The 13,426-nt window shown below is 41.0% G+C and overlaps 1 protein-coding gene across 16 annotated transcripts in view; it reads right to left on the reverse strand.

Annotated features, from left to right (window-relative positions):
- The window catches only part of ABI1 (abl interactor 1), a 119,653-nt gene extending 106,519 nt beyond the window's left edge, over positions 1 to 13,134 (reverse strand). For 5 of the 16 annotated variants that reach the window (XM_021670651.2, XM_021670650.2, XM_021670646.2 and 2 more), the window contains exon 1: positions 12,864 to 13,131. In XM_021670651.2, coding sequence (XP_021526326.1) covers positions 12,864 to 12,980 — 117 coding nt within the window. In that variant the 5' untranslated portion in view covers positions 12,981 to 13,131. Of the gene's footprint in view, positions 1 to 12,863 lie in introns of all 16 variants that reach the window. The other 11 variants (XM_021670641.2, XM_021670643.2, XM_021670645.2 and 8 more) reach the window with 4 other exon arrangements.
- Positions 13,135 to 13,426: the final 292 nt, after the last annotated feature.

The following is a 13,426-nucleotide window of genomic DNA, read 5'->3' on the forward strand; positions in this document are numbered from 1 at the left end:
CTTACTTTTAAGATGTTGGGCTAGGCCCCGTGGCTCACACCTGTAATCTCAACACTTCAGGAGGCTGAGGCAGGAGGATCGCTTAAGCTCAGGAGTTTGAGACCAGACTGTGCAAGATGGCAAAACTCTGTCTCTACAAAAAAAATCCAAAAAATTAGCTTGGGTGGCCCACCTGTAATTCCAGCTACTCAAGAGGCTGAAGTGGGAGGATGACTTGAGCCCAGGATTTCAAGGCTGCAGTGAACACTGATTGTGTCACTGCACTCCAGAAGCTGGGTGACAATGAAACCTGGTCTCAAAAAAAAAAGAGATGATGATGATGTAAATATATTAGTACCAAAAGATTATGTGCCATGGATAATAACAAGAGATTTCTGGGCCGGGCGCGGTGGTTCACGCCTGTAATCCCAGCACTTTGGGAGGCCGAGGCGGGTGGATCACAAGGTCAACAGATCGAGACCATCCTGGTCAACATGGTGAAACCCCGTCTCTACTAAAAATACAAAAAATTAGCTGGGCATGGTGGCGCGTGCCCATAATCCCAGCTACTCAGGAGGCTGAGGCAGGAGAATTGCCTGAACCCAGGAGGCGGAGGTTGCGGTGAGCCGAGATCACGCCATTGCACTCCAGCCTGGGTAACAAGAGCGAAACTCCGTCTCAAAAAAGAAAAAAAAAAAAACTAACCAAAATAATTAGCATAGTATGCAATATAATAAGAGACTTTATTTTTTTTTTTTTTTTGAGACAGAGTCTCGGTCTGTCACTCAGGCTGGAGAGCAATGGCACAATCTCGGCTCACTGCAACCACCGTGTCCCAGGTTCCAATGATTCTCCTGTCTCAGCCACCTGAGTAGCTGGGACTATAGACAACCACCACCACAACCAGATAATTTTTGTATTTTTAGTAGAGATGGGTTTCACCATGTTGGCCAGGCTGGTCTCAAACTCCTGACCTCAGGTGATCCACTCACCTTAGCCTCTCAAAGTACTGGGATTACACGTGTAAGCCACTGCACCCGGCTAACACTTTCTACATAAGAAACTTTACATTTTTATTTTAATGGTAACTATATTAGTCAGGGATGTTCATTATACATAGTAGTATACAATGATATTTAAAATTCAGACTCTCATTACCACAAAAGGAAGATGATTACTGAACTAATCATCTATCCCAAATGTTCTCTAGTGTGCTTGGCAGATCCCTGAGGATTCCTAAGACCTTTTAAGGGGGTCCACAAGGTCAAAATTATTTTTTTTAATACTACAGTTATTTTCCTTCTTTCCTGAATTGACATTTGAATTGATGGTACAAAAACAAAGGTGAGTAAAATTACAACAGCCTCTTAGGCAATCAAGGCAATGTCACCGACTATACTAGTAGTCACTGTGTTCTTCACTGCCAACTACCCACAGGAAAAAAAAGAAAAAGAGGTTTAAAAAAGCCAGTTTCAGGCTGGACGCAGTGGCTCATGCCTGTAATCCCAGCACTTTGGGAAGCCGAGGCAGGTGGATCGCCTAATCGATCACCTGAAGTCAGGAGTTCAAGACCAGCCTGACCAGCATGGTGAAACCCAGTCTCCACTAAAAACACAAAAATCAGAAGCATGGTGGCAGGCACCTGCAATGCCAGTTACTCAGGAAGCTGAGGCAAGAGAATCACTTGAACCCAGGAAGTGGAGGTTACAGTGAGCCAAGATCACACCATTGCACTCCAGCATGGGCAACAGAGCGAGACTCTGTCTCCAAAAAAAGGCCAGTTTCACTTTAAAATGTTCTTGACGAAGCAGGAAAATTAATTAATTATATTAAATATTGAGCCTTCAGAAAATGTTTTTTAATATTGTGTGTGACAAAATGGAAGTACACATACAGTACTTCTGCTACATATTAAGTATGATCGCTACTGTTAGGAAAAGTACTTGTGCAGTTTATTTGCAAGCTGAATAAGCCAATTGTTCATGGAACACCATTATCACTTCAAAAACAACTGATAGACAAACTAAGATTATTTAGACTTGAGTATTTGGCAGACATTTTCCTGAAAGTGAATAAAGTGAGCCTAACACTTCAAGGAAAATCACTGGCAATATTTGTTGCCAATAATAAAATTCCAGCTTTCAAGCAAAAACTGGAATTTGGAAAACTTGAATCCATCAATGTGAACCTGAAAGCTTTTCAATACTTGAAAATCCTTCTAGTGGGATCTGTGTTAAAATTAGTGATTGTGATTTTTTTCACATTGTATAATGAAATGTGTCAACATTCAGAAGGTCTGCATAACTCAGTGAAAAATATTTTCCAAATGGCCTATGCAATGTGTTTTAATGTAATGAAGTATAAAATGTTTACTGATATGGTTTGAGAGTCCACACTGTAACTAACCTTTAAGAAACTACCATCTGCCAAGTGTTGTTGTAGTATCAAAGAAAATTATCCACAATTATATGCAAAGCCTATTACAATAGTCCCCCTTTTTCCCACTACATAACCGAGTGAGGACAGATTTCCTTCATATACTTTAACCAAAACAAAATGAACAGATTAACTGCAGAAGCAGATATAAGAATTTTGCTGTCATCTATTTTTCACTGAGATGTGGAATAATGTAAAATAATGTTATTCTTGCCCTAAACATTTTTGTTTGGAAAACTATGGTTACGTTTTTTCATAAAATATATTATTTATATTAATAAAAAACTCATTAGATGTCACTTTAAATGAATTAATAAATGTTTTAAACTTCTCAGTTTTAGTTTTAGTACAGTAAACGCTGATACATAGAACCCACCTAAAAAAAAAGTTCTCAGCCAGGCACAGTGGCTCACACCTGTAATCCCAGCATGTGCGGACTCCAAGGCAGGTGGATCACTTGAGGTTAAGAGTGTGAGACCAGCCTGGCCAATATGGTGAAACTCCACCTCTACTACAAATACAAAAACTAGCTGGGCATGGTGGTGTTCACCTGTAATCTCAACTACTTGGAAGGCTGAGGCAGAAAAATCACTGAAGCCCAGGAAGTGGAGGTTCCAGTGAGCCAAGATCTCACCACTGCGCTCCTGCCCGGGCAACAGACCAAGACTCCCTCTCAAAAAACAAACCAAAAAAATGTTATCTGGTGTCTTCAATAATTTGTTAAGAGTATAAAGAGGTACTGAGACTATAAGTTTGGGTACAGACGATCTATATAATATTGTAGAAAATTGCTCAAGGGATAAAGACAAAGATATTCTAATTTAACACATCCTTGCCTATATTTCCTTTCTTCAGTAAGATTTTTTAAAATTGACTTTAATAAAAAGATTTAAGAATGTTTAAAAGGATTTAGTACATAAACAATTTGAATTAAATCATTTTCTGAACAACTTAATTATTCGGTGTCTTGGTATCTTAATTACAATAAAGTAAACATTTAAATGTAACGCTAACAACAAAATAGAAAGAACAGGCATAACTAAATTGGAGATTTTTTTAGAAGAAATTGATGAAACAAATTCTAATGAAAAACATCAGAATTGTAAGCCTGGAAGTCACAGAAACAAACTCTACTAAAAACCATCAGAATTGTCACTTTGGATATAATCTAGTTCAAACTCATCCTTTTATAGAATACAAATAAAGCTAAAGGCTGGTTAAGATAAAACTAACTCATGATAGAATGAAGGCTAGGACCAAACCTCCAGACTCCTTGTACGGATCATGTAAGTTGTTAAGAGCTTATGTGCCAGGCTTTGAGCAGGCACTGGCAATATGGAAATAAACAAGACAAACCTTGTCCTGCTTTCTTGGGGACCTGCATCAAATAAGTGTCAAACAAGTGTAATATGTGCTGCAGAGGGCTGGGCGCGGTAACCCCAGCACTTTGGGAGGCCTAGGTGGGCGGATAATGAAGTTAAGAGATCAAGACCATCCTGGCCAACATGGTGAAACCCCCATCTCTACTAAAATTACAAAAATTAGCTGGGCAGGGTGGCACATGCCTGTAATCCCAGCTACTCGGGAGGCTGAGGCAGGAGAATTGCTTACATCTGAGAGGTGGTGGAGGTTGCAGTGAACCAAGACCGTGCCATTGCACTCCAGCCTGGGCAACAAAAGTGAGATTCCATCTCAAAAAAAAAAAAAAAAAAAAAGAATGAGGCCTAGGCCCAGGTTTTTAGTGAGTGGTTAGAGGGGGACGGTGATGAATTCAGTTTCTAACATCTTATGTCTGAGGCACCTGTGATTCAAACAAGCAGAGGGGTCAAGTGGGTTATTAGATATATGAATCTAAACCTCAACAGAAGAAAGATCTAATCTGGAGATTTAGATGGGAATAAATAAAACAGCTTGAGGTAAGATGTGTAGAAGAGAGCCCATACAAAGCTACTTTAATACTTAATAGTAAAAGAGTATAATGGGCCAGAGAGTAATAGGAAAAGCATGAAAGAAAGTTATCACAGAAGCCAAGGGATTAACTTCTCAAAAAAGTAGTAAATATCAACTATGCAAAATGATGCAGAGAAAACAAGCATGATGAGAACTAAAACCTGAAAGAATGCAAGTTATCAGCATTCAGGGAGCAGTGGAAATAGAGCAGGTTAAAGAGTGAATGCAAAGGGAGGGATGGAGAAAGACACTTGGTTTTTGTTTTTATTTTAGACGACAGGGTTTCACTGTTGCCCAGGCTGGAGTGCAGTGATGTGGTAACAGCTCACTGCAGCCTCAAACTCCTGGGCTCAAGTGATGCTCCCACCTCAGCCTGCCAAGTAGCTAGGACTACAGACTAAGTTAATTTTTTTTTTTTAAACAGGGTCTTGCTTTGTTACACAAGCTGGTCTCAAACTCCTGGGCTTAAGCAATCCTCCTGCCTCAGCCTCCCAAGTAACTGGGATTACAGACTTGAGCCACTGCAGCTAGCTGACAATAGTGTAATAAAACTAGTTAAACCACAAAGGAAAGATAGGTCGGTTACTAGATAGGTATATGAAGTCGAAAGAGTTTTCAAGTATGAGAGAGATTTGAAATGTTTCAATTCTGAAAGCACAAATTCAGTAAGGAGAGGAAGTATAAAGATATCAGGAGCATAAGGTTTCTGAAAAGGCAGGAGAGGATGTGAGCCAGAGTTAGGACTTTAGCTAGGAGGAAGAACACCTCTCTTCCATTATAAAAAGGGAGCAGAATAAAGTGAGCAAGGATGCCAGCAGGTTTGGAGATGCAGTGGTAAGAAATTATAGGTCTTACATGATGAAGTCTATTTTCTCTATGAAACAAAAGACAAGAAAGGAAAGAGTCAGACTTCAAAAGGGGAGAAAACATTTAAAATAGTTTGTAGTAAGTGGAAGAATAAACTGGCGAGGTTATATAGTGCGATTGCCTAACTATGTTGAGGGGCCACTTTTTAAATCACCGTTTTGACACCCATGAGGTGAGCATGATGGGAGGGGCCTGGGGGAGAATGTCTGTAGCCCCAGCTACTAAGGAGGCTGAGATGGGATGATCACTTGACCCCAGAATTAAGAGGCCAGGGAACACAGGAGACCCCATCCTTAATAAAAATTAAAAATAAAATGGCACCCATTTACTCTTTTCTCTACATTGCCTTATAAAATAAGCATCTGTTGTTACAACTCTTAATTTGCTATTATTTGACATAATAGGAAGCACCTTTTACTATATGATGTAATATACACATTTCTGATGTTTAAGTGGAGGGCATTCCCCTGGGTTCTGAAAAAGTGCCACCCTTGCCTTTCCATAGAAGGAAAAGTAAAATGTACCAAATATAATTTTGTCAAAGAATGTAGAAATTATTAATAGAAATTAATTATAAAGCATTCAGGAAATGAGTGAATTAAAGGTAAACTGAAGTTCTGCAAAAATATGTTTTTGCTGGTCGAGCATGGTGGCTCACACCTATAATCCCAACACTTTGGAAGGCCAAGGCAGGATGACTGCTTGAGTCCAGGAGTTTGAGACAAGCCTGGGCAACATGGCGAAATCCCGTCCCTACAAAAATTACAAATAATTAGCTGAGTGTGGTCCCTCATTAAAAGATTTTCTTCATAAACACTGGTTCACTACCAACTATTTTTGAGAAAGTTTTATTTGGGGCCAGGTGTGGTGGCTCACACCTGTAATCTCAGTATTTTGAGAGGCCAAGGCAGGCGGATCACCTGAGGTTGGGAGTTCGAGATCGAAACCCCATCTCTACTAAAAATACAAAAAATTAGCTGGGCATGGTGGCTCATGCCTGTAATCCCAGCTACTCAGGAGGCTGAGGCAGAATTGCTTGAAACCATCACCGCTGCACTCCAGCCTAGGCAACAAGAGCGAAACGCCATCTCAAAAAAAGAAAGAAAGAAAGTTTTATTTTGTAAATAGAGAAAATGAGTAGATCCAAAGTTAAAAGTTGACACACAGTAGTCAAATTTCAAGTGTCCAATCTAAGGGATGGATGTTTACTGTTAAAATGATCAAGTCAACTATTTCCTTTAAAAACAAAACCCAGTAATTGCTATTTTCCTATTGTCTTATTTCTCAATTATGTCCGTTTTAAAAATCCCTTATTAATAACATGATGTCTTATTAAATACTAAGATCTACAAAGTTTGTAGTTCTGGGGTTTGACTATGATTTCTTCTACAATCAAATCATAATTTCAATAAATACTACAATCAACACAAGATGATATTAGGAAAAATAAATAATCTCCCAATAGAAACTTTTTAAATCCTTCAAAATAAGCATTATATCATTTTTACCTTACTTTTCATGCCAAGCCTATTTTCATGGATTTTACAGATTCATATCTACATAATCTCCTAGTGTTTAATTCTTAGCACATAATTTCACTGAATATAAATACAGTTAGTGTAAATCGCCACATAGCAGATCCCTAATTGCCTAAATATCTCCTTTCCACAAGGACTGTTAGCATTCTTCAGCTATCAGAATCAACTGGAGAAAGCAGAAGCACATAAGAAAAATTCGAAAGTATCCTAAGGGATTATTTCAACAATTTTCTAAGAAAACTCTCCAAAAGACAGAAGCAGGCTAAAACTGAGATTCTAAATAGACCAGGACTAGACGGAAGTAATAAAGTTGTTATTAGTATTAAAGCTACAAAAGAAAAAAGAGAAGACATTAGTTTTAATACAAATTTTTAAAGTATTCCATAGACCTAAAAATATTCAGTATTCACCTTGAGAGTATTAGCAAGAACTGATATATGTGATATGGACTGATATGATATATGTGATATGGACTGATATGGACTGGGTTCACATACTTGGTGTGGAAAAAAAAAAGAAAGAAAGAAAGAAAAAAAAGAACTGATATGCTAGGTCAGATGACACAACAGTATAAACAAACATTTAATGACACAGTATGTGTCAATTTAACAATTAACTGAGGATCTTCCATAAAAGTATGTAACCGTCTGTTAAATACATTTATATTTCCAATCTGTATCTCTACCTTTGCTAGCAACTGTTTTACTCAAACTTCAAAGTGCAATCTAAGAATTCTAACCATTCCAGTCTATCCTAATCTCCTCAATCACTTTGACTGTTTTTCCTCAAATCTGGTGTGTATAGAAATCAGATCTACCCAGAACATTTCAAGACATTTTTTGTTAATCTCTACAAATTCTTCTCCACACTTTCTTAGCACAATTGTAACACAGAACAAGAATAGAAAAAAAAAAACAAAAAACAGGCAAGAAAAAGGATCCAGGGAACTCAATGAAAAACTAGCCTGTAATTTCTATACAGGTTCAGTATCCCTAATCTGGAAATCCAAAATCCAAAACTTTTTGAGCATCAACATGACACACACACAAAAAAAAAAAAAAAAAAAAAAAATGCTTATTAGACTATTCTGGATTTTAAATTTTCAGATTAGGGGGCTCAACCAGTAAGTATATAATGCAAACATTCCAAAATTCAAAAAAAAAAAAATCTGCAATCTGAAACACTTCTGGCCCCAAGCAGGATACCCAACCCGTAGTTGAACACCTCAAGTGCCAAAGCTACCATCTCTTGGTACGGGCAAGTCCCTAAATTACAAACATATCTCTTCTTATATTTACAACTTCGGAACAATGGTAAAGAGTTGTTAGGTTCCTAGACATGCCCCAATACAAGCCTATTTTGTGTATTCCATCGTATTCCTGAACCAGTCCTGAGTTCCAGATTCACTCATGTGGAACAGTGTGATATCAAAAGAGCACAACCTATGGAGTCTACCAGAATGAGAAGCAAGGCCTAACCGCCAATAGAAAAAACCTGGGTTTGATTCCAGGCACCACCTTGTACAAGCTACTGAAATTTAGGTTGGGTATTGAATACCTCTGAACCTCTAATTGTCCATCTGTTACTCAAAAAAAAAAAAGCAACACAGTTTGTAAACTGGCATGAAGTTTTCAGTATTAGAAATGTTACCTTTTACCTACTCCAAAGGGATCCTGCTCAAAAATTACCCGCCTTCCCACATCAAACGTGCTAATGAAGCAAATGTCACAGGAGGAAGCAAGCAAGTTGAAGTGGGTAGCTCACAGTAACATACTGGGATGATATCCCCTTCATACTCCCAGACTTTAGAACATAATTAATAACCCAAATGCAGCTCTTGGTAGAGTTCCAGGCAGAAAAATAAAATTTTAAAGTTAAGGCTGTATGGATGACTTTTCTGTCCTTACCCAACCTACCAATCTGCATCCTGAGAAACCTTTCTTAAGCAGTTTCTACTCCTTTTCACTCAGCTTCCCTTCCTATTTCCCAAAATAGTTTCCATAACAAAGGCAGTATGAACTAACTCTAAGGTAGAGTACAGAGAACTGGCTATATAAACATGTGTGTCCAAGTTAAGCACTGTCCTTTGCATGAAAAATTCAATCTGGTCATATTAAACAAAGATGGAAAAGGCTTTTCTATATGTCTACATAAATGACTATATAAAAACACTTTCAGCCAGACACGGTGGCTCATGCCTGTAATCCCAGCACTTTGGGAGACAGAAGTGGGCAGATTATCTGAGGTCAGAGTTCTAGACCAGCCTGGCCAACATGGCGAAACCCTGTCTCTACTAAAAATTCAAAAAATTAGCCAGGCGTGGTGGTAGGCACCTGTAATCCCAGCTACTTGGAAGGCTGAGGCAGGAGAATAACTTGAACCCAGGAGGCGGAGCTTGCAGTGAGCTGAGATTGCACCATTGTACTCCAGCCTGGGCAAAAGAGCAAGACTCCATCTCAAAAAAAAAAAAAACACTTTCTGGCAAAACACAGTGGCTTATGCCATAATACTAGCACACTGGGAGGCCAAGGCAGGTGGATACCTTGGGCCCTGGAGTTTGAGACCAGCTTAGGCAACATGGCAAAACACTGCCTCTACAAAAAAATACATAATAGCCAGGAGTGCTGGTGCGCACCTGTAGTCCCAGCTACCAGGGGAGCTGAGATGGGAGGATCTCCAGAGCCCAAGAAGTCAAGGCTGCAGTGAGCCATACTGACATCACTGCACTCCAGCCTGAGTGACAGAGCAAGACCCTGTCTCAAAAAAAAAAAAAAAAAAAAAAAAACCACATTTTTTATTTTTAATATTATTTACCCCACGGCAACTTTTAAAACCCTGTCCGTGCACGCACCTGTGGTCCCAGCTACACAGGAGGCTGAGGTGGGAGGACTGCTTAAGCCCAGGAGGTCGAGGCCACAGTGAGTGGTGTTCACACACCAGTGCACTCCAGCCTGGGTGACAGAGCAGGTCTCTGTCCAAAAAAAAAAAACCTGTCCTTTTTAACATAGTAGAATCTTTTCAGATGTTTTGCTATTAATAATACAACCTAATAGTTAATGTCAACAGAACCAAAAAACTAATAAACTTCCCCAAGGACTTAAATGCACCAGAGCCAAAAGAGCCTCTCAGCTAAACACCTTAGCTAAACTGGACTTTCAAACTGCAGAAAAACAAAATGGAAAGTGAATCTCAAAACAAAAATCACCCAAGCAATAATTTAACTCACCTTATTTAAAAATTCTCAAAACACAAGTGAACTGTATACTTTAACAGAGAAGAGGTATATTTATGAAGGGTATTAGTTATAAATAACCCAATCAGGTCACAGAAAGCATATAGAAAGATCTCAACAGACACCCTAATGGATATTTCTAATACTATCCATTCCCCATTCTTAACACCAAAGTCAGCAGCACCACCTACCACATCAACCTCCACATCACTTTCTGAGGCTGACCCTGTCTGAGTCCCTTAGGGAGGCAACTAGTGGCCTGGAATGCAGCCCAATGTATTAAGGCTACTAAGGTATTTAGATAATCATTGCTTTGTGTGAATTCTTTTTTTTTTCCAGTATGAACAAAACACCTCACTGGTGTCAGATTTAGGATTATACCCCACCCTGCCCCGCCAAAAAACAAAAACAAAAACAAAAATGGGGCCACTGACTGCGGCTCTATTAGTGTACCATGGCACTAACTTTTTAACTTTTTTTTTTTTTTTTTTTTTTTGAGTGGGGAGATCTCAGCTCACTGCAACCTCCGCCTCCCGGATTCATGTGATTTTCCTGCCTCAGCCTCCTGGGTAGCTGGGATTACAGGTGCACACTACCACACCCAGCTAATTTTTTGTATTTTTAATAGAGATGGGTTTCACTATGTTGGCCAGACTGGTCTCAAACTCCTGACCTCGTGATCCATCCGCCTCAGCCTCCCAAAGTGCTGGGATTACAGGCGTGAGCCACTGCGCCCGTTCAGCACTAACATTTTATAAAGTGAGAGATTATAAGAGAAATAGCATGATTTAGAGATATTAGCAATGAAGTTTTTTAAAGTGCTTCAAAGTTACATGATCGTAGCAAGAGGAGTAAAGGAAAGGGGTCAGAGAAGGGGAAGCATTACAGCATACAACTACCCGAAAAAGAAATAGTACACAGACAGGTTAAAACATGTTTACAGTTACCAACAATTGCCCACACATAGTTACCACACCATATACTTGTCAGATTTCCCAACATGCAGAACAGAAAGGAGCCAGCCCTGTATGAAGTACTTACTTACTGACTTCTACAGAGAAGACAACTTTTCCGGAAAGAGAGCAATTTAACTTCACTGTGCTCTCCTTTTAGCTTTCAAAATCTTTAAAACTTTCAGCAAATTAAGGTTCTCCTCGATTTCAAGGCTTTTCATGTTAAGTAGAACAAAAGTTGCCTATTTTTAATATCGATAAACTACAAGATCACTTCTGTATTTGCAAACTGTATCATTTCTACTAGATTTTTAAAGGCTTTTCCTAAATATAAAGGTTGCGCAAAGTAATACAGTAGATGTGGCAGGCATTCAACAAGTTTACTTATCAGAATTCCTAAACTGAAAGCTTGAAAAAAAAAAATTGTGAAGATAACTCCGAGAAGTGCTACTGAAAATACAATGTTACAACCATGAAAATTGAGAAACATTCAAAATATTCTGAAAACAGCATCTCCCTCTAAAAATAAAGAAGGAAAGCATTTGCCAATACAGAAACATTGGTTCTTTAAAATTATAATCACATGGGAAGCATTTCTATAAATAATTTAGTTGTGAATGGCAAAAACTCTAACCTTTCAAAACACGTTTTGGTCTTGCCTTACCAAAATTAAGCGCATTTCTGGTGACTTTATATTGATACAAAGGACTGTGCTACTTTGTTTCTAGTGCAAACTGTTGGTTTACACAGTTAAAGATCTTCAAAACAAACTACCACACACAATTCACTTCCAATCATGCAAAGAAAAACGAACAAGCATCTGTCACAGATAAAGTCCCAAGAGTTTTCTAATTTATTTTAACGTTGTAGTTCGAAAGCTAAATACCTCTGTTGGCGTCTGTATTTGGATTCATATACTATACATTTACTCAGCTTGGAAAGAGAGAAACCTCAGAAAATAAGCAACTGGCGATGACACCAGTCTATTTTAAGTTACTTATGAAGCCTACAGCTCAAGAACTTTTGGGAGAAGGGAGAGTATTTAAGCCGTTTTTCCAAGGAGTTAAGAACAATTCGTGTTTGATAATTAACGACAGCAGCCCTAACAACCTCTGAGAATACATTATGGTGGGGCGGAAGTGAAAACGATGAGAGGGGGAGGAAAAAAAAAAAACCCGACTTGAAAACGGACAAGCAGACAGATTTACAAACCTTCAATTAAAGGAATTTTAAGATTAACTTCTCTCAAACGCCCTCCCTCACTCCCCACACCCGCTTCCCTCCTCTCCTCTGAGAGGTCGGTGTAATGTGACTCATGACAAATTTTTTTTAAATAAATAAATAAAAGACACACCCTCTGGGGGCTGAAACTGACATAATCGCCCCCACCCCACCCTCCGCCGACACACAACACACACCCCGCTGGTCCTCTCCCTTCTGCGGCTTCAGCCTCTTCCGTGCCCTCTCCGCTCCCCTCTCCCGTCCTGGACTCCCTCTCCGGGCGCAGAGAGGCGGCGCGGCGGCAGATGGGGGGGGTCTCCGGGACGCCAGCCCCGAGGACGGGAGGCTGCCCGGGGGGCGCGCGACCCCGGTGGCCAGGCCCTAGGGGAAGCGGACGCCAGGGGGGCGCCGGGCTGCCGCGGCGGTGGCGGCGGGCTCCCGGCTCCCTCGCCCATTTTCCCTCTCCCATCGGTTTCCACCACCACAGCTACTTCCTGTATCGCAGCCCGACTCCCTCAACCCGGCTGCTCGCTCTGTCCCCGGCTCGGGCTGGGGTTGGGGCTGCGGCTGGGGCTCGGGTGGAGGCAGCCGCTGAGGTCAGGGCAGTTCCCCACCCCGCCCAATGGGCTGGTCACTCCGGCGGGTCCTCGACCCGACCAGCGCCCGCCGAACGCCAGCGCGCCTCACCTGTATGTAGTTGTTTTCACAGTAGTCAGCCACCCGAGTCAGGTTCTGGTAACTCTCAATCAGCGCCCTCTTGCCAGACGGGATCTCCTCCTCTAGTAACATCTGCAGCTCTGCCATTTTCCACCCCTCTGCATCGCTTCCTCTCGCGTTAAAGAGACAGAGGCAGAAAGGTCCGCCGAGGCTCGGAGCACCTCACAGCCCGGATACAAACCGCCTACCCGCCCTACCGCCTGGTATTGTGGGACGGCACCTCCTCCCCTTCCTCCTCACTCTCTCCCGCCCCCCTCCACCCACTTCGCGCAGCCTCCCGAACCTCGTTCTCTCGCGAGCCTTCATTTCTCCCACCCCCACGGACCGCGGGATTTTTTTCTTTCGCACTGTCTTCTGGGAATTGTAGTCTCTCCTAGGCTAGTCTGCCGGTCCGAAGCGCGTGCGCTCAGACACCTCCGAAAACCAACCCAGCGAGGCCGCGGGAGCGGTGGGGGGCGTTGGCGGGGGGAATCCGGAGTTTCCTCACAGCTCCCGAAGGTGGCGCCACAGGGTGATTCTGAGGGAATGAAATC

This window comes from Aotus nancymaae, unplaced genomic scaffold (assembly GCF_030222135.1).
Source record: "Aotus nancymaae isolate 86718 unplaced genomic scaffold, 86718_ANA_hifiasm-v0.15.2.pri h1tg000077l, whole genome shotgun sequence".
NCBI lineage: Eukaryota > Metazoa > Chordata > Mammalia > Primates > Aotidae > Aotus > Aotus nancymaae.